This window comes from Coffea arabica, chromosome 1e, assembly GCF_036785885.1.
Source record: "Coffea arabica cultivar ET-39 chromosome 1e, Coffea Arabica ET-39 HiFi, whole genome shotgun sequence".
NCBI lineage: Eukaryota > Viridiplantae > Streptophyta > Magnoliopsida > Gentianales > Rubiaceae > Coffea > Coffea arabica.
In genome coordinates, this window is record NC_092311.1 from 48704410 (window position 1) to 48729284 (window position 24875).

Below are 24875 nucleotides of genomic sequence, written 5' to 3' on the forward strand. Positions count from 1 at the left end.
TAAGTAAAGATAAGGGAGGGTTTGAGAACACAAGACCTCACATCATCTAACCCAATTATTAATGTCTGCTGAATGGAGACTTGTTTTGCAAATCCTGGGTAAAGTCGGAGTCAAGATGGCCCAGCTAGATGGATCTGGCCTGTGTCAATATTCTGGCTTCAAGCTACACACAGCCCATTGAACCTTAAAAACAAACAAAGCCCACATTCTTGCACTGGCATCGCCACTCAACCACTTAATCCTCAGACTGCTCTCATTCTCGTATTTAACATTGACTTAGGCAGAGAGCAAAATTATAATGATGTCATTCGATTACACCACAAAAAAAAAAAAAAAAGAAAACAATATGCTAAAAAGTTCACCGACGGATTCCCGTATATCTTTCTTTTATTCCTATTGTTGACAAAATAGAGCATGATAAATTCTTCCGCAATTGCGAGGCCATGATAGCAGAATAAGATGATACCAACGATGAAAAGAAAGGCAAAAAGGTTTCTGCAGTTCCATAAAAATAAAAAAAGGAAAATCACAACTTCTCAGGCAAATTTAAAAAAACTACCACGGCTAAAATTAAATCAGCCTCTGACTATATGCTTACAAATTCAGGTTACAGCTACCAATCCTATAATGGATGCAAGTAAAATTTAGTTAAAAAAATTTTCATCCGAACTCCATTGGAATCTATTCATAAATCTTACTTTCCTTTGCTTCGTGATTTCGGAGGCATTAGAACATTCCAGTCCAGCTTCTCCCGCTTAGGCTGCTTATGAGGAGTGCGATTATTGTGAGGAGATGACCGTTCATCACCTTGAATACTTTTCTGTGATTTATTTGGATACTGTGGCTCATACCCATCTGCCGTTTTCCGTTTGAGATCTCCATTGGAACCGCAGCCCGAATTTTCTAGTTCTTCGTTCTCAAGCCCAACTTGGGGAGAGCCATCTCCTCTGGCATAACGAAAATGGACTTGGTTAGAAAGTAAGAGCATTTTCCTTTTCCAAATTGGTAAAACGTGCTTTCCACGGATTTAGATACAGTAAAACAGAATGAAAAAAGGTGACAGAACAATGAACAGACAAAGACATCCAGAAATTCGACGCAGCTAAAAAACTTGATTGTGCAAGACTGCCTATTGCATAACATGATCATTTCATGGATTAGCTCAACGACGCCTACATGTCATCCCTAACACCCGAACTTGTTACATTTTCTTTTGATTTATTACTCTTTGCCAGAACTGTAGGTTAAAACAATCTAAAATTCTTAAAGGAGGTAATAAACATGACCACCAAAAAGGTGGGAAGAGAAAAAGCAATAAGGACATTTTAGTAGATATCCCATATAAACAATTAACCATAAATGTGAAGTGCAAGGAGAACTTGAAAGGTCAAAAAACCAACCGATCTGTATTAGTTTCTCTTTCTCTGCCTGAACTGGTAGATGGGGCCTCAGGTTGAACTGAATTTGATGCTTCATCATTCAGTTTCTAATAAGATAAGGACTTGTTGTGAGAAGACCAAAGCTCAAAATAAGATAAACTAGGGCGGTTGACAGATGATTTCGAGATCATTCCACCTTTATACTCACATCTATAGAAGGATTAAAATTTAGAAATGACATCCGGCCTCTGATCGCTCCAGGTTGGGGATCTCCTTCCATAATGATAACACTGCATGTGGAATCATTGAAATTCACGGTTTAGAAAGATCACGAGCAGAAGAAAAAATTCAAATTTGCATCTTCGATTCATAGAAAGAGAGCAGAAGATTCTAACATCAACAGAATGCATCAGGCATAAAGGATGCAGTGGCAAAGTTGATGTATTACAAAACTGAGTGTTACTGAAAAAAAAAATTTATTATATCAAGCCGAAACATGTAGTACCAGGCACCCAAAAAAAATTTTTGTTAGCCCCCAATATACGAATAGATTAACCATGTAAAATTTCTCTGTAGAAAGAAAGACAAGTAGGAACTATTGTAACGGTTGACAAATAAAGAGGATATGGAAACTGCCCTTAGGCAAGAATAAAAGTCGGCGGCAGTCGTCAACAGTAAAACGACTGGTCAAAAGAGTTACCACAAAAAAACACCAAAAGCAACTACAGTCCTACAGTTGACTGGATCCACAATAGAAAGCACTGCCAATAATATATTTTCACTAGAACAAGTCAAGGTATGGATCTTATGCAAATGCAACAGAGCTCTATACTATTCTCATAGCATCCTATTAACTGTTTCAGATATAAATAAAGAAGGAAAGGAAAACCACAAACTGATTCAGATATAAATAAAGAAGGAAAACCCTTGTAGTTTAGAGCATCATAATTAGTGTATAGATCACTAAGTCATGCAAGCTGGAAGGCTGTTTCATTACTTAAATGCAATGACATCCAGGCACAACTATAGGATATAAGATTTACTCATAAAAGAAAGGATCTTTCCTACATTGACAGTGTATACACTATCAGCGTTGGATGAATGACAATTATGCAAAATTTGAATTTGAATTTGAAATTCAACTTTTGCACACATGTTATGAATCAAACGGTGATAGTATATACACTGTCAGTGTATATAAGATTTACTCACATAGAAATGCACAACAAGATTCATATTTAAACTTAGCCAATAGGATATCCAACTGACAGGCCAAGCTACAGAATTCAGTGATTGACTGAATGTTATACATCAGAATGCGGCTTGAAACGGAGCATGCAGTTTATATCACCAGACAATGTCTTGGATTACACATTCACGGGAATGAATTTCACATTAATCATGCTTCCCATAAGAACCCCCCCCCCCTTTTCCGGCCCTCCGGGGACTTGTGCACTCGTTTAGTTGTTTGTCATCATGATGATTTACCATCCGTACCACTTGAATTATGTATGCTTACAGTTTGCAATGTAGGCTGCTAAAACAATGGGAAAAAAAAAAACCAATAAGACCCCGAACTAAACAAAGAGAGACATGAGCAAGAAAGAAAAATGTGTATTTGTATTTTCTTAGATCCAAACGGAAAGCAGAGAAAGAGCCAAACACAAAGTTTGCCGAATTCCTAGCACAGTTTCAATAGAATACCATTTTTGGGAGCCACTACGGGAAGGGAAATTTCCATCAGGTACAAGTTCTTTTTCTTCCTCTTCTTTCTTAGCTTTATCCTCTTTCTGAGCTACCCTTTGCATAAACTGCAGGAAAAAACACAAAAAAGAATCCAAGAGCTTACCTAAGAACATTAAAAAACACCAGTTTCTACTAAATATTAAACAATTCATTAGCACATACTTACAATTCAACATGAACAATTACCGGAAAAAAAAAAAGAAACAGCCCATATTAAATCAAACAGAACCTAGTATCATTCTCCGAAAATATTATCTGCATTTAAAATCTACCCAAGAAACATAATAACACAAGGGACTTAAAAAACATGACTTTTAATGTGCTTACCTTCAAGTTTTTTAGAGTACTTGACAGCTCCCGCTTAGCCATTCTTGATTACAAAGTGAACCCTCCTTTCTTTATTGCCAAATAAACTTCGAATTAATTGGTCTAAGCACCGGGTTTAACAAGTGATTGTTTTTGTGTGGGTGTGAACTGTGAAGCCCGGAGAAGAGGCCGAGCTTAGGGATTTTTCCGACCTGGAAAGACGATGTTGCAGTCTTGCAGACTCTCATAAGGGCTAAGCAGCATCACATCGGAAATTACTTTTAAGCCCTAAACTTTGTGGGCGGCCTAGATTTTACGTCGTTAGCCTGTGTCAACACCCGGGTCGACCCGATCAATCTTTCAGTAATTGCCACCTTAAGTCTAATTCTTATTATTCGGATCTTCTGCGGATTCCATAATATAGATCCTCCCATTTTTTTAGACAAATTTATTGGTGCATGTAATCACAACATTCTTGATGTTTAACATATTCACCGGATATTAGCTAAATACTTGATTCGGAAACAAAAAGTTGTTAACCAAATAAAAAAAAAGATGACATTTGGATGAGTGGAGTTATTTAAATGAAATTATGATTGCGGAGGATTGAGTTGAGCAATAAAATAGGAGAGATTATAAGTAAAAAATTTTAAATTATGACCCTTTTAGGAAATTCATAGGCCACCAGAACAATTAACAAAATCAAAAGCTATTGAAAGGGTACAAGTTTAGGAACCAAATTTGATTTAATTTAGTAAAAAAAAAATATTTTAGACCTATATTAATTAAAAAGTAATCATATAATTTTCCATACATATATATTAGATTATTTTTGACACCTCAAGAGAAGTTTAAAGTGAACACATTTTTGGGTTGCTTTTTTTCATTTTTTAATATTTTTCGTGAATATATTTTTTAATCATATTTTTATTTCACATACATCAAATCGTTACAAGTATATTTTTTTAATAAAAATTTCTAAAAACAGCAATCCAAACAGTTCTAAAGTGCATTAGATGAGTACCAAAAATTTTTTTTTTAGAGTATTTAAACATGTCAATAGGTGGAGTTTGGGTTGAATTATTTTGATCCATATCCAAACCTATTTAATTTAGTTAGATTCAGACCTAAATCCAGATCTTTTTGAGTTTGAAAAAATAAATCCATATCCAGACTCTTATGGATTTGGGTATCCAATGGGCATTCATAGGTGTTTTTTGAACATATTAAAGTAAAAATGTATTAAAAATATATAGAATTCGTAAATAATACAAGTACCATCTAATTTTTGTTTTCAAATAATAAAATTAACATTCAAAAAGATGAATGCAATATTGTGAACTCAAAGAAAGAATTATTATTGACTACTTCTATATATTTTTAAAGATTCAACTGGATCCACATCCAATATTTCATTTATTTGTCTTTACTTTTTCTCCTTTTATTGAAAAAAGTTTGTACCAATTACAATGATAATTAGGTTTAGTTTTTAAAAAAGAAAACAACCATAACATATATAAATATTCAGCCTTATTAAAAAAAATGTAAGTTTGTACTTTTTTTTCTTATTTAAACCTCAATGTTGGTAGGTGTTTTGCAATCTAACACTAAAATAGTGAATGAGATATAAGTTATTTGACTAAAGACCGATGGCAAATAAATAATAGAATAAGAAAATTTATAAACACTTACTCTTTTTTTTTTATTCAATTCAACCACATCTGGAAGCAATTTGCCATGAGTTTCATCAATTACCCAACCACCAACCCTAAATGCAAAATTTTGATGCCTTGAAATCTTATTGTATTCGATCCAATAACCATAAAATGTTAGATTACTTTATAAATTTACTAATATATATTATTTAATTAAATATATATGCGTTTGGGTAAAGTCTGGTATGAATCTGGATTTGAATATGGATTCTAAAAAACTAGACTCTACCTAGATCTATGACTCTCTCACAGGATCTGGGTTTGAGTAGGATTTGAATTTGAGAAATTAAATCCAAACCTATCCAAATATATTGGATCTGGGTAAGATCCAAACCATTGACATGTCAAGAGTGCTAATAGAATTTGAGAATTAAGACACCAATTGCAATTGGAATTCGACCGGAGCGCTAACTTGAATTTTGTACTACTACGGTACTACCACACGTCCCGGTAAGGTCTGTGAAGTAAATTGTCCAAATTACCCTTGCCATATAACGTAGGCTTTGGTTTTAGAAATTTTAAGGGTTAAATGCAGAAAACCCCTGAACTCTCGTGGCCATTACACAATATACCCCGAAATATGTTTACAGGTACTTTGCAACCAAGCTCCTCTAAAAAGTAATTACACACCGTTTATTTATGACCCAAATGACAATTTTATCCTCAAATAATAATTGAACGGACAAAAGCACCTTTCTCCTCCTCCAAACCCATTATGTCGGGCGGAAAGTACAAGGCAAAGCCGAATCTTGAGTTTGCCAATTTTTTTTGCTTTTTTTTTGCTATCGAGGAAGAAGCAAAACGGAATCACTGTAGAGAGTGACTAGAAGTGGGAAAAAGACAGTTTGAAGAATCTACAATCTGAATCCTTGTTCCATGGCTTGGCTACCAGTTTTATCGGTGCCTTCACAAGCTGCAGTAAATATCACAATGATGGTTCTGCACAAAATCTTCAATCATTCGGGATCACCTCTGCATATGATCAGAGTCTAACTTCAGACAACCAATCAACATCCTGTGTACTTCCTGGCAGCCATGCCCTTCTAAATGGCAACCCCTCCTTCTCGGAGCCCTCATGGGCAGTGAAGCTGGAGCTCCCTTCACTCCAAACCCAGATTGGTAGTTGGGGCTCTCCTTCTTCCCCACTGCCTTCCCTTGAGTCTGTGGATGCTTTAATCCAGTCTCCCCCAACTGAGCATACCCAATCAGGTAGTCTCTCGCCTCGAAATAGTGGCCTGTTAGACGCTGTACTTTATAAATCGCAATCTCTGAAAAACTTCAAGAGCAGTCCGTGCCAGCATATGTCTAGTGTGTCCATGGCTCAGGGAGAAGTAATAGATAACTCACTGCAGGATCTTCATGAGGCAAAATGGGAAGCATATGGTGACCCCATATCTCCTCGAGGCCACTCCGCTGCATTAGTGTTGAGTGAATACACCCCCATCAGCAGAAGCTCAATGGATGAACTTCAGTCACTTGAGAATACACCAGGTATGAATTTTGTTAATTTGTTCTTATGATAATTGAGTTGATCTCCAGATTAACACTTCCGGCTGCCTTGGCTTGACTGCAACTCTTGTGTAATTGTGGAGGAGGCAAGGTTAAACAAGAAGCAGAAGAAATGGTCCCAACACAGTTCTGTGAAAATGATGATGCCTTAAACAACATGATCTTCTCAAGGCCAGATTTTTTACTAGCATCGAACTGCTTTGGTCCCAAGGGAGAGTACGGGAAAAAACAACTCCATGCTGAAAGATGCAGTTGGGGCACTTCTTGGTGACAATTTTGGCTTGGACTACAGACAAAATTGCACTATATTGTCTTTCTCAGATCGAGACTGGGTGTGGTTTTCTTTGCTGGATAATCTTCTTTCTGGGCTTCTTTCTAAAATCTAGGAAGTCTTTTGCATTTTCAATGCATTGAAGTGATGGTAGGTGAACAACTCCTTGTAGAAGAAGAATTGTGCATCTGTGAAGAAGAGGAAATACAAGGGGGGAATTTCTCATTTATGTTCGCTGGAAAGAGGGTAATTCTGTCAGCAAATTCAACGGACAGAAAGTGGAAGCCACGCGTTTTGTTTCACCGTGAAATGTGTGAACGGTCATTTTCTCATGGTACAAAGTGCTTATAAACATATTTTGGGGTGTATTGCGCAACTTCCATGTAAGTTTGTGGGTGTTTTCTGCATTTAACCCAAATTTTAATGGTGAAGGCTGTTCGTTTACTTCGAAGCGGTGATCCCCTATCAGTATCAGCTGAAAACCCCAAGAGGAAGAGGTCGTAGCGTCGCAGTCTTATCTCACAATTCTTTTTACTAAGCGTCAATAGAATCAAGCCCACATGCAATATATAGGGAACTTTGACATTGTATTGAACTGAAAACTGAATCGACGGTCTGTTCTTTTCCTCACTAAAGATTGGAACTTTTGATTGTGAGGAATTAAAAAAAAAATGACGATATTTTTGTATACGTACCTCATCTCTACTGTACTCTGAACTCTCTTCTATTTCGAGAAGTCTTTTTTTTTTTTTTTTTTTTTTTTGTCTCCTCGTTTTTTTCTTTGTTTTTCTTTTATAAAAGGTTGGACTGACATTGAATTGTTCTTGATTTCTTGTGTATCAGTTGCTGCACTGCTTTTTTCTGTTCATTGTTTAATCTGATTTTTTTCTTAACAGATTATCAATATCCTCCGCTGGCTGAATAATCATCAACCTCTAATCATGGTATGCGTGAACCCATGTTGTTTGTATGTGTTTATTCTATAGTCAAACAATGGGTTCTCATTGGATCGGTAATCTAGTATCTTTATTCACTTCTGAGAAGTCATTATCTGGCATTGATCAATTGAGCTGCAATGATTATGCATTCGTCACTTGTGAATGGGAGAGACTTAGAAGGAAGGATATTTAATTCACGAAATTGTGATTTTCAATTGGTAGTATAGCAGGAAGTTTCTCTTTATCGTGGTCAATCAAAACCTTAATGCCCATTGGGGAAGGTGCTCGTGATGTCTATTGACTTTTAGCTGTCTGTACTGATGTTTTCTTTGACAACAGTTCACTGTTTGGTTGAACTGAAACATCATCGAGTTGGATTAGCATGATGCTAATATTGTGGATGTACATATTTTACTGCACAAATTGACGGTTTTGATTGCTTAGCTGCTCAGTAGTTGCAATTGATGTTTGTTCTCATGGCTGCAGAATTCTGATCATAATCATGGTGACAGTTCAGCCTTTCAACAGCATTACCGTTGTTACCCAGTTTCTTTCATTGAAAAGGTCCAATGTTATCTCTGCTATTTTGCTCATTAAAGTACTTGTACAAATGAGAATTATGAGTTTTTTGGCCGAAGGAAAGTTTCCAGTTTCCACAAGTTTAGTAGTAGTATTGGTTGTGTGATGCCTTAGAGGCCACGATTGATTGAGGTGATGCTTGTGAGCCTAATGAAGCTGCTTCATTAGGCATGGAGCACTTGATTTCTTTCCTTATCCTGAGTGTTTTAGTCTTTTCTGCAGCTCTAAATGTTGGGTTGTGTGGTTTACTTCTTTTACTTTGATCTTTTGCAGTCCCATCTGGAAAAGGGTGATAAAAGTATGTTCGTGTCCCTAAAAAATGTCTAGAACTGTAAATTTTCATTTTGTGTTTTTGAATTTTATTTCCCTGACACTGATATACAAGTTTTCCATCCCTTCAGTTATAATGCCTCCTTCAGCTCTTGATCGTCTTGGTATGTCAAATTACTCTTTCCTAATACGTCTTCTCTCCTGTGCATTCTTGTGCCAGTTATTTCTTTAATTTGCTTTTGGTCAAAATGCCTCCATCAATGACTGAAAAATCGTTTGTTGCCTTTTCATTCTTACTGCAGCTTACCTACAGATTGAATATCCTATGTTATTTGAACTGAGTAACCCCTCTGCTGGTAGAGTTTCTCACTGCGGGGTGCTAGAATTCGTTGCAGATGAAGGCCTTGTATACATACCTTATTGGGTATTAGCTTTGATGTATTGAACTTCTTCAGGTTTAAGCTGACTTTCTTTTTTTCCTTCTGAATATTATTTTGGCTACCTATAATTGTAGATGATGGAAAACATGCTTCTGCAAGAGGGGGACATTGTGCACATCAAGAATGCCAGTTTGTCTAAGGGAACATATGTGAAGTTGCAGCCTCACACCACAGACTTCTTAGGTGTATCCAATCCAAAAGCAATGTTAGCCTTACTCCTTTCCTGCTCAGTTTGGCCTGTCATTTTTTAAAGTTGATATGGGATTTATTAAAGTCTGTCTTTTGTTTGAAGCTTGGAGACAACTTTAAGGAACTACTCTTGTTTAACAACTGGTGATACCATCATGGTTGCGTATAACAATAAGAAGTTTTACATCGACATAGTAGAAACAAAGCCCTCCGCAGCAATTAGCATTATTGAAACTGACTGTGAAGTTGATTTTGCCCCTCCTTTGGATTATAAAGAACCGGAAAAGCCAGAAAAGCCTTCCCTGTCTAACAAGGTGCCGCCAGAAGGTCTATGTCTGATTGAGTTAATTTTCTGAGCATAGAATTTACTTTTTCCCATGATATTGGAAGTTATGTTTTCTGACAAATGTTGAAAAATGCATCCATTAGTGGATGAAGAGCCAGCCAAGAAAATACCGAAGTTCAACCCATTTAGTGGTTCATCAAGACGCTTGGATGGAAGACCTGCATTGCAGTCACCTCCATCAACTTTCTCTCCTGTGCCCAAACAGCAGCATAAAGAGGATACTGGCGGGACAAATGTTCTAACTTCATCTGCTTCTACCTCACGCCAGTTTTCGGGGAAACTTGTTTTTGGTTCAAATGTGGAAAATTCTTCAAGTGGAAAACAAAAAGTAAATTTCATCTGTCTAACTTATGTACTTTTCTTTATTCTATGATGTATGAAAAAGTATTTCTTTCAATCTAACTGAATACAGGAAGTCTGCCTTGCATGTAATTGAATATTTCATCTGATTATATTGGCTTGACATTGTTATTACTATAGGCTGCCTCAAAGGAGAACAATGAAGATTCTGTTCCGAAGGCTGAAGCAAAATTCCAAGCATTCACAGGGAAGAAGTATTCACTGAAAGACTAAATCTAGTTCCTCCATTTGCTCCTTTGTTTTATGAATCTCTACTTATTTTAGTTATTTTCTGGAGTGAGGCATTCCTTGGATTCTGAAAATCCTCTCTCGATGCAAGTAGAGTTTCTTGATATTTTGGATAAGCTGTAAATTCAATTGACTTGTACATAAACCACGACTCTCTACTACTATTGCAGCTCCATAAAATCCCAAAGGTTAGAAAGTACGATAATTCAAGTTGTGGAGCACATAATCTTCCTTTATTGAACTTCTTCACCTCATCTTCTCTTCCCTTCTCCCTACCGTGCAAGTGTGGACTGCCAAAACACAGGCAGCTGAAAGAATTCATGTTACAGTCATCTTGTGTGTTGAAATAAATGTTCAAAACTACTTGATATGCAGGGGATAGGATAGGCTCGGGAACATCAGGCACAGAAGGATCTACAAACTTGCTTATACATTCATCAGTGTTGCGCATGCGATCAAATTAAGAATTTTCTTTCGTAATCCTTACCCCTATAGATTATGGAATTTCAATTACTATCTATATATACTTGCTAGCGGAAAATTTGCAGCCTGGAAATATCTTTGCGAAGCAACGGAAATGAAACTACGTAGAACCGAGAGTTAATAACATCGTATTTCTGGTTTGTTTGATCATGAGTTAACAAGAGGCACCATTTGGTTATTTGAAGCGGTCGGAAGATGTCTTCCTCAGTATCGAAAGGTACTTAGCATTAGGAATCAGTGTTTGACAAATGTTGGTGCGAAATTATCTGTCAAATATCTATCCACCACAATCCAGGCAGATTTGCCGGAGAATGCTGTGAAAAACAAGAACTGACGATAACTTGACCGCTGCTATGCTTGTAGTTTACATCAGATTGATCAAAGATATCAGCCTTCATTAAGGGGTCATGTTTGCTATTTTCTTAATTTCTTCACTTTTTTGACTTCCTTTCTACGATTGAAACTCAGAGATTAAGTAGTTTATAACTAACCCTGACAAAATTCAATCGTGTTGACCATTCTATACTGAACCCAGAACTAAGCACAATGAGCTGTCTACCAATTAGTACTACTAAGACGGGATATGCTCTGTTACCCTGGGCAGCTGGCCGGCTTCGAGCTCTACTTGTATTTTGCTGATGCTGTATAGTGTAGAGTCCTTTCCATTTGTTCAGTCTATGCTGCACATTGACTCTGCACTTGGTCCAGGGAGTTGCTATTATGTGAGGTCAGAAAGGTTATGGTGGACAGCAGAAAATATCGAGGAGAAGGCAATGATACAGGAGGAAATCCGGACATTTGTCTATTTCACAGTGATTGTAATTCACCTAATTCAAGAGTATGAAAGTTATATCTGAACAAAACCAGAGTTTTCTATTCATAGGGGAAACTCGTGCGAGGAAAGACCAAATCCCTGAATGTAACTCAATCCCTCGACGACATGCACTAATCCAATGGTTATTTTAATTCTAGAGAAATCCAAACAACTGTTGATGATTAAGTAAATAGTGGGATGGCTGATGTATGTTGATTTATACAACGTATGCATAATACAGTAATGTCTTGTTCCTAATTCAAGAAATCATACTAGTACGTAATATTTCAAGAGACGGACATTGCTATTTTTACACCGTTTTATGTCTCGAACTCGAGTTCTAACTTCTGCGGAAACGTTACAAAATCAAGAGTCGGTACCTACTGAGACAATTAGTCAAATAAGGCCACCAGAGGGAAATAGGTGCATTTTTGAGAGCCAAAGCCTCCTTATTTCCTCCGTAGAGCATAACGTGAAGCCGCACGAGACCGTTGATAACTAATAAGTACTATCTTTTTATGGAGACAGGGAGTTGATCAAGAGCCGAATCAGAAGTAGTTTAACAGTCCAACATTCCAAAATTCTAGCCTAGTGGGTGCACCCAATCCTTCTTGTGGTTGGACTAAGTTGCCTGATAGTATTATCTTTCAGGGCTCTGCTGACTCCCAACCTAATCTACCCAATGAACCCAACACCTTTTTCCTTCTCACCCTTAAAATATTTGTCCATCAAGTTTTCGCTTTCATTTCGTTTCCCTCTTCGATGTACTATAAATAGCTCTTTCGTCATGCAGTCTAATCAAGCAACATTACAAAAGTTTTCACAGCTTCCTTTCTCGTTAAGCCAAGAAAGGTCATTACAGCAGCAATGCAGGGTCAAAGTAGTGGTGTGATGAAGCCATGGTCCAATGCCCTATTCCTAATCATTCTAGCCTTACTTGGCTTTGCAATTTCATTTGCAAATGCAGAAACTCGCTACCATGACTTTGTTGTACGTCTTTGCCTTCTACATTTTAGTTTCTAGTTTTTACTTTTCTCCTTCAAGCCTTTCGTCTTCTGTTTTTAAAGAGAAGAAAAAAAAAAAAATTTTTTCCTATCATAATTCATGCATTGGTGAAACAGGTTGAAGCAAAGCCAGTGAAGAGGCTGTGCAGAACTCATAACATAATTACAGTGAATAAGAAATTCCCAGGACCAACTCTGACCGTACGAAATGGAGATACTCTCGTTATCAAAGCCCTAAATAGAGCTCGTTACAATGTCACTCTCCACTGGTAATTTTCTTTTGAATAAGACCACTGTAAAATACTGATACCAAAATCCTCGATAACGTTGCAGTACTTTTGATACAGAAACTGGAAAACAAATACTAGTAGGAGTATAACAATTAACAATACTTCTATTTTATATCTGTTGTATTCTTCATTAGGCATGGGATTCGCCAAATGCGAACGCCGTGGGCAGATGGTCCAGAATATGTTACCCAGTGCCCAATCCAGCCAGGAGCAACTTACACATACCGATTCACCATTGAAGATCAAGAGGGCACGTTGTGGTGGCACGCTCACAGCAAATGGCTCAGAGCTACTGTCTATGGAGCCCTTGTGATCCTTCCTAAACTGGGATCCCCATATCCTTTTCCCAAGCCCAGGCATGAAGTCCCTATTATTCTTGGTAATTCTTTCAGTTCCCTCTGTAAGTTTGATAGTCTGTGTTGTTTTCACCAAGTTTAATTAACGTAAAATGGTAAAATTCGACAGGAGAATGGTGGGACAGAGACATCATCAGTGTTTTAAGACAAGCTCTTTTCACTGGGGCTGCTCCAAACGTTTCTGATGCTTATACCATCAATGGTCAACCCGGTGACCTATATAGATGCTCCAGTAAAGGTTGCTACTTCTTCGTACCAAGAATCCGCCTTTTGTAGAAAAGAAAGCTGAGCACTTGAATAAATAAATGCCTTAACCTCAAATTATATGATACAGGTACTTTCAAAGTCTCGGTGAACTCTGGGGATAGAGTTCTTCTCAGAGTCATCAATGCTGCACTCAATCAACAACTCTTCTTCACCATTGCCAACCACCAGCTAACGGTTGTCGGAGCCGATGCAATTTACCACAAGCCTTTTGCAACCAGAGTCATCATGCTAGGGCCAGGGCAGACGACGGATGTCCTTCTTACCGCCAATCAACGGCCAGCAAGGTACTACATGGCTGCGCGTGCTTATGCATCAGCACGAGGTGCCCCGTTTGACAACACCACCACCACTGCTATTCTTGAATACAACACAGCGAGAGGAGGATCGTCCTCCACCTCAAGACCTCTGTTGCCTCGACTCCCAGCCTTCAACGATACGGCCACTGCGACTGCATTTGAAAACGGATTAAGGAGCATCCCTTCCGAGGCTGCTAAAGTTCCCACAAAGATTGATCACAGCCTATTTTTCACTGTGGGATTAGGCTTTGTAAACTGCAATCCTGGACCTAGATGCCAAGGACCAAACAATACAAGATTCGCAGCCAGCATGAACAATGTATCGTTCGTGCTCCCTAGGAGGACTTCCTTACTCCAAGCCTATTATAACAACATACCTGGAATCTTCACCACCGACTTCCCTCCGGTTCCACCATTGCAATTCAATTACACAGGCAATGTACCGCGCTCACTGTGGCAACCTCGGTTTGGTACAAAGCTGTACAAGCTGAAATATGGTTCTACCGTACAAATTGTGTTACAAGATACTGGCATATTCTCGACGGAGGACCACCCTATTCATCTTCATGGGTACCATTTTTTTGTCGTGGGACAGGGCTTTGGAAACTTCAATCCTCGGAAGGATCCTGCAAGATTTAACTTAGTTGATCCCCCTGCCAGGAATACAATTGATGTCCCAGTGGGTGGATGGGCAGTGATTCGTTTTGTGGCTGATAATCCAGGTAGTATCTTCTTTCTTAACATGTTTTGCACAAAAGGATCAATTTCTCATTACGTATTTGACTGAGAGAAGTATCTTCAATTTGAATTAAAAAAAAAAAAAAAAAAAACAGGTGTTTGGCTATTTCACTGTCACATAGATGCCCATTTGACTTGGGGATTGGCTATGTCATTCCTGGTTGAAAATGGAATAGGAGAATTGCAGACCGTAGAGCCGCCTCCAGCTGATCTTCCCCGATGCTAGATCCTGCATGTAATCTTCAGACAAATGCTGAAGATGGAATCATATCTACAAGTGGAACACTTGGAATTCTCAGAGAAACCCTCTTTAATTTATCTTATCTTAACATGCTTTTGGTCACCAGCATTAGCTGTATTTTCTCTCTTTTTTCTTTTTCAGTTTATGCGAGTCAGATTCGTAACAGCAAAATCCAGATTCTTTTTTCTTTGCTTAATTCGGCAGAGAGTCCGGGAGTCTTGATTCCATTATTTGTATGCCCCAAAGAAAGAAGCGTTTATTTGTAATTTGTAACCCTGTCTTCTATCAGTTGAAAGTGATGAAAAAAAACTGGAATGTCTTTTATGCTTTATATATTTATTAATTATTACTATTTTATTTAATTATTTATTTAGATCTCCAATTTCGCAAGGTTGGAGTAATGGCCTTCGAGGATGCCGGACACGTATATATGTATAGGCTTCTCATCTGTGACCTTCAGTTCAGGCTTTAAGCAACAAATGCTTCCTTTTTGCAATTGTTTGAGTATATTTGCACAGGAGGTTGTTTGGGATAATTTTTCTGATGTAATATATGCGAGATAAAAAAAATGATTAAAATATATGTTTATAATGCAAACAGATAATTTTGTATAAATAATTTGCTATCTAAACACATTCGATAAAACTTTTCATTTATGTGCCCAGAAAGTTATTCAATAGAGCTTTTCAATCATGTGGCTAAAAAGGCTTTAGTCTAAAAACTTAAGTTGAGACTTCAAAGTTAGAAGTTCTGAATTTTAATCCCACTTCTTAAAGCCCGATATCCCACCCTTCTCCTCCTATAGGGGAGGGAAAAAAAAAAAAACTTTTCAATCATGTGCCGTAAAATTGAAGTGCAGCATGACCTTTTCCTCTATATTCCATCCCAAGGGGGAAAAAAAAAACTTGCACAAAAGAGTAAAGCAACTGTAACAGGCTTTGAGAACTAACCGTAAAAAAAATAAATAAAAGCTATAAAGAAGATTTCAGAATGTCAATTATAAGTTACATATTAACTGTGTGTCAGATTTAGCCCTCTTCTTGGTTTCTTAAATTTTCTAGAAAAACGAATCAACTCTTACGCGGTAGAATGTTTGATGAAGAGAACACGTTTATTGTTTAACAAGAAATAAAAGTGAAAATAATGTTGGGTTTTTCTAATCGGTGTTTTTAGGACACAACCAATGTTCACTAGTTAACCTCGGAGCAATACAACATCTACTAATCGGAGTTCCTGATTGAATGCTGAAGGAGAACCACGGGATGCCCTTCATAAGTTCACCTGAAAGAGAGGCAACCCTGTAGGCCAGTTTTCTACTTGTCATCCAAGGACTCAGGATCGGCCGGCTGTCGTTAACATGAACTTCAAAAATTAGCTCTGGGCAGCTATCTTCCCATGTCTATATTAAGTAATATAATCCAAATTGGTAAACATCATTTACAGGACATCTATTCTCAGCTCTCAAGCAGAAGGCAACAGCATAGCCAACTCAACCACAATATTTCGTGTAAAAAGTTCAAGGTGTGTTGAAAAGTTATCTTCTTTCCGCCCAGGGAACAAAAGCCATTGGCTCTAGAGGCTTAACTTTTGCCAGAGGCCATCGAACCAGAGTATGATAACATGCACACTAATCAAAGATCCAATAAGTTGATAGATACCCTGAAAAGTTCACGGCTTGCTCAGAACTTTGATTTAAACTGAGGAAGAAAAAGCAATTCACTTTCTGCTTGATGTTAAAGAACGAAATTAGAGCGAGAGAGAATTGGGTTCTTTTGACACAAATTATAACAAATCAGAAAGCAGGGGGAAGGGGAGGTGATCATTAACTCCCTCCAGCTTAGCTCTTTCAATTGGAAACAAACTTCAAAAGCCACTTCATTTGTTTACAGCTATATTGCTCTATTTTTTTTCTTTCTTTTCTTCCTCCTTCCTAAATTATTTTTCCAAGTGTAAGGTAAACCATGTGCAGAACTACGTACCCCTGTAATCCTTCAGAGTGTATAGGATAATACTTCTGAAATCCTTTCCTTGGATGGAAAAAACTTGATTGCTTAGGTGCCAAGATCCGTTTTCCTACCTCATCAGAAGAGGTCTCAAGACCACATTCATTGCAGAAAGACTCAACGTCCGATTCCTAGTTGAGACATACAGGATAATCAAACATTCTGAAACAAATTCTGCAAAAAGCTGCGTGTAACAACAATATTCACCTGCAACAAAAGGAGATTTGATAGGTCCGCCAGCGGAAAAGGTTGCAGCTTGTATCCTGCCTGATTTAAACAGCTTACCGCTAGTGCCCGAACCTTTAGTAGGGACAAACTATTTGTGTTCAGGGAAAAAAGAAGAAGGAAAAGAGGGAAAATTACAGAGCACCAAGAATAAACCACTAACCAAGACCACTTCACAGATTCAAGTGAACTTGTATGCTTTGGACTATGAGCAAGCTGCATTGTCAATTATGTATACAGAAACTAGATGATTACCCTAATTCAACAGCTTTTTTGCACCGTACAAGAAAACCTCCCCATACAAAGAAAGCAAAAAATACAAATCTGATGTTTCTGTAATCACTTCTTTTTAACAACTTTATAAGATCAAACAAGAAGAAAGACTGAAGTTGTGTGAAATTCTCTCAACACAAAGTCCTGCGCTATTTAACAGAGATAATTTTGTGCAATGAAATGATCCGGATTCCCCATTGGTTTCCAAAAAGTAAAGAAGGCGAAATCCAAATAGAAAAAAATGTTAGAAAAAGAGAGATATCTACTCATTTTGAAGACAAAAAAGAATCTAGATAAACCTCATTGATGTAAGGCTCAACAATACAGCACTGGAGACAGGATGCTTCGCTCTTCATCATATACATAAACCTCTTGTAATTGCCCAAGCGAAAGAATCTACATGAGGGTAGAAAATTAAATAAGATCCAACTGGTCATCTACTTACTAAAGTAATCACCTCACTCTTACCCTCATTTTTGCTTTACTCTGCCCAATATTCTTTCACCACCTTCCATATGTATCTAATAGTAAAAGCAGAAAAGTCTATCAACTCTACCTTACCTCAAAAGATTCCTGGCAAAGCACATCTGCTTTGATTTCATAATTGCAGAGGGGAGATTGCGGAACCACAAGGACAAGGGCTCACCCTGCTGGGTATAAAAAAAAAATCTTTATATTCAATACCAGATCGAGAGGAATTAACATAAACCCCCTTAACAGCAGCAATTTTAGGAGATAAAGCAATTACTTTGCTGTCGGGATGAATTTGGAGAAGAACATAAAATGAACAGAATTCAGGCTCATTGTCATAAATAGAATGTGATATCCGATTGGTTTCGTAAAGATTAAACAGTGTCATCAACGACTTTGTTAGCTGCTCCAAGTTGAGGTAAAGCAGAGAAGAAGCATTCGGACTGCTGCTAGATCTATGCAGCTTCTGATGGGATATAATATGAAATTTAACCTGTATGACAAATGACATTAGAAATTCATGCTATCACAATGACACCAATCAGCAAAGTAAACTTGTAAGTATCGATCAATAAGCGTACCATTCTCTCATACATTGTGATTGCTCTATTATTGGAGATATTCTGCATACTTAGATCTTGCCTTATGGATCTTGTTCTATCAAAGATAAAGTCATGAACGACCTCGAAAGGATGATCACTTGAATGAAATAAGTTGAAGAGGTGGTTCAGAGTTCCTTCCAACACTGAGAGAGGCCGCACATCAGAAACTTGTATCTCTCTAGTTGAAATTGTTCTGCAAAACTAATAAAAGATAAAATTGAAGAAGTTTGTGTTGAGAATGGAACATCGAAATCTTCAAATGTCAGCCCAGTCAAATATCGAAATATTCAAATGACAGCCAAGTGAATCAAATCCAAAACACAAATTAACCTAATGAGATGAAACCCTTTCAAGAACCATTGTTTTTCGACAAATAGCACTTAAATTGAAAAGTAAAGAAAAGGCTGAGATTTTTGAGCTACCAATATAAAATGCAAATTGATGTCCTCAGTTGAAATCTCAAGACATTTTAAATGCATGTTTCCAAGACTATTATCTTTCTATTATTTTCTTCATCTTGCTTTGAAATCTTAGTTTCAGGACCCTAAGAGGAATAACAATAGGTATTACAAGAATAAAGCAGTAACAACAGCGCTGCTAGAAAGTTGCAGAATGATTACCTTTTTAACAGCAAGATTTGATGATGATTTCCCTGGATTCCCATCAAGCCTCTCAAATGTGGCTAAATCTCGTAGCCTCTCACGTTGTAACCTCTCCTCAACTGCTTATACCCCCGCCCCCCCCCCCCCCCCCCAACAAAAAAAACACAAAAAAAGCAACAAAAAAAAACTGACATTTAGCGCAATTTGATTCAAGAACTACAAGGGGAAGAAAGGAAGGGAGAAACCAAAGAAAAGTAATATTAACAAAGTAGTTAACCAACCAACCTGGGCACATAAAAGGGCAAGTTCCAACTAAGCTGGGAAGATTATTTTCTTCATCAATAACATCAGCAGCATCCTTAATCCAACTCCTGTTGTCAGAATTATCCTTGACATTCCCATTAGGATTGTTAAACGAACTATCCATATGTTGTGAATTTCTTCTGATGTTGAGGTTGCAGTTTTGAGGAGGTTGATAACGGGTGGCGGATTTAGTGAAAAAGGAAGAACGGGAAGAGGACAAATTTCTTCTTGTTACTCCCCCCCTTGCCTGTCGAAAGGGTTGACCACGCTCCGCCATATGTGTTGCCCTGCTACACAAACTCTAACCTGCATTTGAAACTACATTAAAAGTACTATCAACTATCTGATAATTCTTTACAATGAGGATGTTTATGCGAATCTCTTTTGTGTCAGTTGGATTAAGTTGCCAGCATGTCACTGTTTCCTCTAAGCTAACTGTATGGACATCTTTGCACTGGGTTTGCAAGTTAAACATGTGGCAACAGTTGTGAAGATCAGAACCACTTTGCATTACCAAGTCAGTAACTTTAACCAACTTCAGTATTCTTGACACTAATGCTTGGATACAACTTCTTTTATTGCTTCTACAATTATTATTATTATTATTTGGATGGACTGCTAGAACCATATTACACAGCGCCCATTAAAATTTAGCAAAGATTCTAAAGAGCCCAGCTTTTGCTAGGACACAAATCAAAAAACAAATTGAGAAACTAAGGAGAAAAAGAAGAAACAAAAAACTGCCTCATCAAATAAGGGATAATCTAAGTTTCTATATTCCAAAAGGCAAAGGTCAACATCTGGTTGTTACTACAGCAATAGTAAAATCCGAAGCACTATACTATCTTCTTACGGATGCGAAGCAGGGCCCGCGGGGTGGCCGGTGGGGAACTGAGATAGGAAACTTGATTATAGCTTCGGGCCGGCGCTATTGCCACAGCAATTTTTATCAAATCCCTTATTAGGAGCTCCAAGGAATTAATGCAGAAGCTGCCCCGTAAATGTTACAAAGGGTTGATGAACTCAATTGACAAAATCAATCGCTGGATGAGCTTCTCTTATGCGTATCCCGTATTCGTGAAAAGCATCAGATTGAAGCCCATTAGAGACGAGAGTGATGGAACCGAACTGGTAGAAGAATAATGCTCCCCGTCTTCAAGCTGGGGCTGGGGTTGATTGTGGAGTTACTGCATAATCAGAGGAAGATAAAAGGAGCGTGTTGAAGCACAAGTACGGGTATAAGATTTTGGTTAAATTACGCTAAAGCTCCTCTACTTTATAAACTAGTTCCATTCTGCTACCTTCAAAGAGTTCAAACTTAAATCAGCCCATTTTGACTTTATATCACGATTAAGAGAGTGCCTTTTTTTTTTTTTTTCCCTTTTCAAGTGTAAGTGGGTGGATTTGAACTCGAGATCTTTTACTTACATTTCCTTCACCTAAATCACCTAACCCATCTCTCTTCCCAAATGTACTGTTTTCTATGAGTTATTAAAACAATTATTGGAGTTTGACTAAGATTTATGTGAAGAAGCGGATTACTAGATTACATTCATGTGAGGGCTTGCTTGTGTTTCAGTAAAGGAATCACGCTTTACTTTGATGCCCAATTTGTAAGGCATTAAAGTTGAGACTTGGCTTCAGACTTAATGTGTTCGAGTATCTTAGCATCTCGGACACCCTTACCATATACTAATCCAAGTGGAGCATAATAGCATGCAGAAATGTATAGATTAGAAGAATTTGGTCAATCTGTGAAGTATAATGCTGGAAGGCGCAAATTATCAAGTCAAAAGGCATTGTACTTGTGACGATGACAGAAAATTCCTGGTTCACATTTACGCATCATAGCTGCTCGACCCAAAGATGTGTCAAAAAAGAATCAATAATCTGAGATCATGTTGGGGAGGTCAAAAGCAGTGATCTTGTTTGCATCGATCATGATTAGTTCTAGCCAAGGTTGTAGAGCAAGCATCAGGAAGGACTAACCAAGCATTAGCAGGACACATTAGGCAATTATCATTGGCAGAGTATTCAAGAAACAGCAGTATTGCAGAAAAGGAATACAAAGTACATGACTAGACTTGAAACAGACTCTTTGATCACATTACAAGACCCACATCCACTGATAAAAGTATTAACAGGCATGGTGAGATCCTAGTCAGAGGGGAAACTATGGATCTTGATGCCCTCAAGAATTAGAGATTTAAGCTCTAACTGGAGTTTCAATTGCAGCTTTTTCAGTGGAGCAAACATCTGATGCTCCAATTGCTTCCCATAGCTCAGGCAATGCCTCTCTCATATTGTGGATGCTTTCAAGTGCATGATCTACTCCAGTTGTTTGGTGAGAGGATCCGACCTATTTTCATACCAGAGAAATTTAAACAGCATAGTCCGTCAAATTGAGAATCATATGAAGTGCTCCTTGTAAAATTCAAAACTTCTCTCTTGCTTACCCAAATGGTATGGAGCCCTGTACTCTTTGCAGTCTTAAGATTACGAATAGAATCATCAAAGAACAACTACAGACGAAAGAAGATACAAAATCAAACAATCTAATGAGAAACTCATAAACCAAAGTATAGATCATATTTAGCATCAATACGAATTACAATAATCAGATTTGAAGAGGCTTATAGTCTTACAGTCTTCTCAGGGTTCATCCCAGCTATCTTAAAAGCCTTCTCAAAGGCCTCCTCAAATGGTTTGCAGATAACTGGAGTCTTTGGGATTTCTGAAACTGCATAGACAGTACAAGGGACTGTTGACATAATTCCAATTTACGACTCTTAAGGATGTCGGTTTAATATCTAAAACTCACCATCATCATCATTTGGTTCACTGCTATTGTGAGTAGGATTTAAAGTCTCAAAACAAATGACTCCGTCAAAGCAGTCCTCTAATCCAAGTCTACTAACTACCTGAGCGACATGGGCTTCATTTCCATTTGAGAATATCTATTTTGCAATCATCAATGAAGCATTGTCAGAGGAGAGAGGGCACTGACGCTTAGAAATGCTGCATGATTTAAGTTTGCAGGAGAAACTTACCACTTTGCGAATCGGCAAGCTGTGCAGAAGGTTCCTTAAGACTGGATCAGGCTTTAACATCTCATAAGGTAATCGTCCATGTACAAAACTGTAAGCCAAGATCATGTGAGACGAAATGCTTCTGATTCACAACCTAATATAAGGATAAATAGGAGGTGTATTTGTACCTATGATAGTCATCATAGTCAAAGTCGTAACCAATGGCCTGGACAGGGACAAAACATATCAAACCAGAAACATTAGCCATATCAGCACATAGTACATTTGAGACTATTTTGATCCTATTCTAAGGTGAAAATCATACCCTCAAACCAGCCATTGTTGTTCCGTAATCCTTGTATAGTTGCAATGCCATTTCAGTAACATTGGTCTGATCTATGCCAAGCTTTGTGACCATATACTCTTGAGAAAGACATCCACAGAAGAGGCAAATTACTACAGAGTTTAAGATGAATTTGGTGGGCGAGGACCATACTTGTTAACTATGCATAAGATATATAGCAATGACTCATGATGTGTTACCAGCAATGTTTTTTGTTATTTCTGCAGAAATCCCAGAGCTTAGAGGATAAAGGGTATCATCAACATCTGAAAATTCAAGTGCAAGCAAGTTTTAAGATTCCTTATAACAGCATTTTAAACATTTACTACAGGATTACATATACGGAAAGAAGACTTACCAAACAGAACGCATTCATATTTTTGCCCTGATACTTGCTGGTAGCTATCTTTTTCCATTTCGAACCCAAAAATTTTCAACAATCTAATTAATTCAAAGCAGAAAACAATCTTATAAGGTTAAGTTGAAGCACCAGAAAACTATCCAAATGACATTCTCCTTGTGCATAAAATAGAAATCATGACAATTGCACAAATCAATACACATAACAAGCAATTGTATGGCTACCCCAATCTCTGCATCAGTTTCGAAAGGTCTGAATCCCCTCCCACGGACGAGGGAGAAGATGATGGACTTCTATCTAACAGGAGAAAAGCCACAATTCAGCAAATGAAACTTTCAAGTAACAATAGTGACAGGACATAACCCAAAACATAAACCAGGTGTCTGGCACAATATTGGAATTGGACTCCTACTGAGACAACAAGTGAAAACCAAGCATCAAAAGTCTGAACTGCAAATAAACTCCATTAGACACTTTAATCTCACCAAGAAATGAACAAAATATCTCTCAATGAAAGATCCTTAGAAAGGCCAAAACTATCACGCGCGCAAGTACCAATAATTGAACAAAACATGTCTTAGTGACAGATGCTTAGAAAGACTAAAATCTATCACTCACGCAAGTGTGTTGTTGGTGAGAAAAAATCATGCTTTGTAACCGGACTAATCATTCATGGCATAACCATAATACCAGAAGTTTGAAGAAAAGACAATAAACCTAAACAGAGTACCAGCATTACACCCATGAATCAGTTCCTAGAAAAGACAACTCCTTGCTCGAATAATTACATTTATCAATACCCGTACCAATGCTTCTAACCATAGCACTTAAAAAAGAACCATACTAATATTACAATGTACCTACACAAAATCTAGAGCAACAGTTTCGACTTACACATAACTCATACTATATTCTTAAAGCATAAATCCAAGATGAACTAAAGCCTCAACGAGCACAATATTTTTTATCAACAACACAAAAAGTTGCAATCTTTACAATTTATACCACGTTAATGAAAAGCATCGGCGGTACCAGATTCAATGAAAGAGTGACCCACTGAAGCAATGAAGGCTAAGAACATTACCAGATTCAAGCGAGACGATAGGTTAAGAAACTGCCCGCTGCAAGAGAAAAAATTATCAAGACGTAGAAGAATCGAAAGAAAGATGAACGATTACTTAATGCCAAAGAATGGAACGGAAGCAGTACAAGGGGAAATTGAAGAGAGGACTGTTCTTAAATAGTCCGCGTCGAAGACATAAATAGCAGTTAGAAGTTAGAACGTTTTCTTTGCAATTCAAATGGGGTTAATCTCATGAACCTCCTCAAGGTTCATCCTAATATCACCTGAAGCTCTCAAAGTTTCAAAAATTTCACTTACCTCCCATTTTAATATAATGTGACTAGATATACCAATTAGAGGCATTGAAATGACGAAGTTACCCCGAATATTTTCCTACTTTTTTAAGTCGCAAAAGGTTGGAAAAGAGAAAAAAAAATCCTACATGCTAAAATATCTAAAAACAAATCTAAGATATTTTTTCTCCCACTTTGTTGTAAAAATCTTTACTTTTAATATTCGTCTTTGTCACAACTGATCTCTTAAAATTTTCATCATAATTTCCCTCTTCATAACAAATTTTTTGTGTCTCTTTGCTATAAAATTTTTACTTTTAATTTCTTCCTCGTTGCAACCAATCTCTTGAAATATTTGCCTTTTTATAATGTTGACGTAGCTTTAGAAATTATCCTTACACACAACAGTATTATCTAGTTACTTATTACATTTACACTTTCTCATATTTTAAGTTTAATATTCCATCTTATTTGTCTTTTTTCATACTTCAAATTTCATAAATCAAATTATAAGATAATATAATCTCTCTTCTCCAATGCAT

General features: G+C 37.4%; 5 protein-coding genes across 25 annotated transcripts; 2 read left to right on the top strand and 3 right to left on the bottom strand.

The window, feature by feature from the left end:
• Nucleotides 1–472: 472 nt before the first annotated feature.
• LOC113709918 (uncharacterized) lies at nucleotides 473–3706 on the bottom strand. Its single transcript, XM_027232763.2, has 5 exons — nucleotides 3453–3706; nucleotides 3084–3190; nucleotides 1588–1669; nucleotides 1401–1486; nucleotides 473–947 (listed from the first exon to the last, which is right to left on the bottom strand). Exons 1-5 carry the CDS (start codon nucleotides 3492–3494, stop codon nucleotides 695–697), a joined length of 570 nt encoding a protein of 189 aa, XP_027088564.2. The 5' UTR covers nucleotides 3495–3706; the 3' UTR covers nucleotides 473–694.
• Nucleotides 3707–5773: 2067 nt separating this feature from the next.
• Nucleotides 5774–10512, top strand: LOC113709923 (uncharacterized). Of its 19 annotated transcripts, none has more exons than XM_027232767.2 (11): nucleotides 5774–7260; nucleotides 7359–7539; nucleotides 7823–7870; nucleotides 8351–8428; nucleotides 8717–8741; nucleotides 8845–8877; nucleotides 9016–9137; nucleotides 9228–9358; nucleotides 9446–9669; nucleotides 9772–10016; nucleotides 10169–10512. In XM_027232767.2, the coding sequence occupies exons 3-11, from the start codon at nucleotides 7868–7870 to the stop codon at nucleotides 10259–10261; spliced, it is 954 nt and encodes a 317-aa protein (XP_027088568.1). In that variant the 5' UTR covers nucleotides 5774–7260; nucleotides 7359–7539; nucleotides 7823–7867; the 3' UTR covers nucleotides 10262–10512. The 19 variants fall into 19 exon arrangements, with proteins under 19 accessions (XP_027088568.1, XP_027088585.1, XP_071916393.1 ...); XM_027232784.2 differs by having other exon boundaries at nucleotides 7359–7423; XM_072060284.1 differs by having other exon boundaries at nucleotides 5900–6987; nucleotides 7099–7539.
• A 1883-nt stretch (nucleotides 10513–12395) lies between these two features.
• On the top strand, nucleotides 12396–15096 carry LOC113709983 (laccase-3-like). The gene is made up of 6 exons (XM_027232833.2): nucleotides 12396–12563; nucleotides 12695–12846; nucleotides 13002–13246; nucleotides 13333–13461; nucleotides 13558–14508; nucleotides 14620–15096. The coding sequence occupies exons 1-6, from the start codon at nucleotides 12441–12443 to the stop codon at nucleotides 14748–14750; spliced, it is 1731 nt and encodes a 576-aa protein (XP_027088634.2). The 5' UTR covers nucleotides 12396–12440; the 3' UTR covers nucleotides 14751–15096.
• Nucleotides 15097–15857: 761 nt separating this feature from the next.
• Nucleotides 15858–20494, bottom strand: LOC113709990 (SAC3 family protein C-like). Of its 2 annotated transcripts, none has more exons than XM_027232846.2 (10): nucleotides 20098–20494; nucleotides 19227–19550; nucleotides 18960–19060; nucleotides 18319–18540; nucleotides 18015–18230; nucleotides 17828–17916; nucleotides 17566–17662; nucleotides 16976–17068; nucleotides 16745–16899; nucleotides 15858–16424 (listed from the first exon to the last, which is right to left on the bottom strand). In XM_027232846.2, exons 2-10 carry the CDS (start codon nucleotides 19519–19521, stop codon nucleotides 16397–16399), a joined length of 1296 nt encoding a protein of 431 aa, XP_027088647.2. In that variant the 5' UTR covers nucleotides 19522–19550; nucleotides 20098–20494; the 3' UTR covers nucleotides 15858–16396. The 2 variants fall into 2 exon arrangements, with proteins under 2 accessions (XP_027088647.2, XP_071916465.1); XM_072060364.1 differs by having other exon boundaries at nucleotides 17828–17913; nucleotides 20098–20493.
• A 745-nt stretch (nucleotides 20495–21239) lies between these two features.
• Nucleotides 21240–24219, bottom strand: LOC113709999 (uncharacterized protein C24B11.05). 2 transcript variants are annotated; one of them, XM_027232850.2, is made up of 11 exons: nucleotides 24062–24208; nucleotides 23202–23274; nucleotides 22975–23057; nucleotides 22817–22882; nucleotides 22599–22729; nucleotides 22462–22499; nucleotides 22295–22382; nucleotides 22066–22201; nucleotides 21890–21984; nucleotides 21701–21766; nucleotides 21240–21603 (listed from the first exon to the last, which is right to left on the bottom strand). In XM_027232850.2, exons 2-11 carry the CDS (start codon nucleotides 23213–23215, stop codon nucleotides 21451–21453), a joined length of 870 nt encoding a protein of 289 aa, XP_027088651.1. In that variant the 5' UTR covers nucleotides 23216–23274; nucleotides 24062–24208; the 3' UTR covers nucleotides 21240–21450. The 2 variants fall into 2 exon arrangements, with proteins under 2 accessions (XP_027088651.1, XP_027088657.1); XM_027232856.2 differs by lacking the exon at nucleotides 23202–23274 and having other exon boundaries at nucleotides 22599–22696; nucleotides 24062–24219.
• Between the last annotated feature and the right edge of the window lie 656 nt (nucleotides 24220–24875).

Excerpts from the sequence above, each read along its gene's own strand:
- LOC113709990 (XM_027232846.2), bottom strand. The coding sequence starts at position 19,521 with ATGGCGGAGCGTGGTCAACCCTTTCGACAGGCAAGGGGGGGAGTAACA. Across the intron at positions 19,061-19,226 it reads TTGCCCTTTTATGTGCCCAG|TTGAGGAGAGGTTACAACGT; the intron begins GTTGGTTGGTTA and ends GGGTATAAGCAG. Across the intron at positions 18,541-18,959 it reads CAAATCTTGCTGTTAAAAAG|TTTTGCAGAACAATTTCAAC; the intron begins GTAATCATTCTG and ends ATCTTTTATTAG.
- LOC113709918 (XM_027232763.2), bottom strand. The coding sequence starts at position 3,494 with ATGGCTAAGCGGGAGCTGTCAAGTACTCTAAAAAACTTGAAG. Across the intron at positions 1,670-3,083 it reads CGTAGTGGCTCCCAAAAATG|TGTTATCATTATGGAAGGAG; the intron begins GTATTCTATTGA and ends TTCCACATGCAG. Across the intron at positions 1,487-1,587 it reads ATTTTAATCCTTCTATAGAT|AAACTGAATGATGAAGCATC; the intron begins GTGAGTATAAAG and ends TTATCTTATTAG.
- LOC113709999 (XM_027232850.2), bottom strand. Across the intron at positions 22,500-22,598 it reads CAACAATGGCTGGTTTGAGG|GCCATTGGTTACGACTTTGA; the intron begins GTATGATTTTCA and ends GTCCCTGTCCAG. Across the intron at positions 22,202-22,294 it reads GCTTGCCGATTCGCAAAGTG|ATATTCTCAAATGGAAATGA; the intron begins GTAAGTTTCTCC and ends ATTGCAAAATAG.
- LOC113709983 (XM_027232833.2), top strand. The coding sequence starts at position 12,441 with ATGCAGGGTCAAAGTAGTGGTGTGATGAAGCCATGGTCCAATGCCCTA. Across the intron at positions 12,847-13,001 it reads TACAATGTCACTCTCCACTG|GCATGGGATTCGCCAAATGC; the intron begins GTAATTTTCTTT and ends ATTCTTCATTAG. Across the intron at positions 14,509-14,619 it reads TTTTGTGGCTGATAATCCAG|GTGTTTGGCTATTTCACTGT; the intron begins GTAGTATCTTCT and ends AAAAAAAAACAG.
- LOC113709923 (XM_072060292.1), top strand. Across the intron at positions 8,742-8,844 it reads TCTGGAAAAGGGTGATAAAA|TTATAATGCCTCCTTCAGCT; the intron begins GTATGTTCGTGT and ends CCATCCCTTCAG. Across the intron at positions 9,359-9,445 it reads GTATCCAATCCAAAAGCAAT|CTTGGAGACAACTTTAAGGA; the intron begins GTTAGCCTTACT and ends TTTTGTTTGAAG.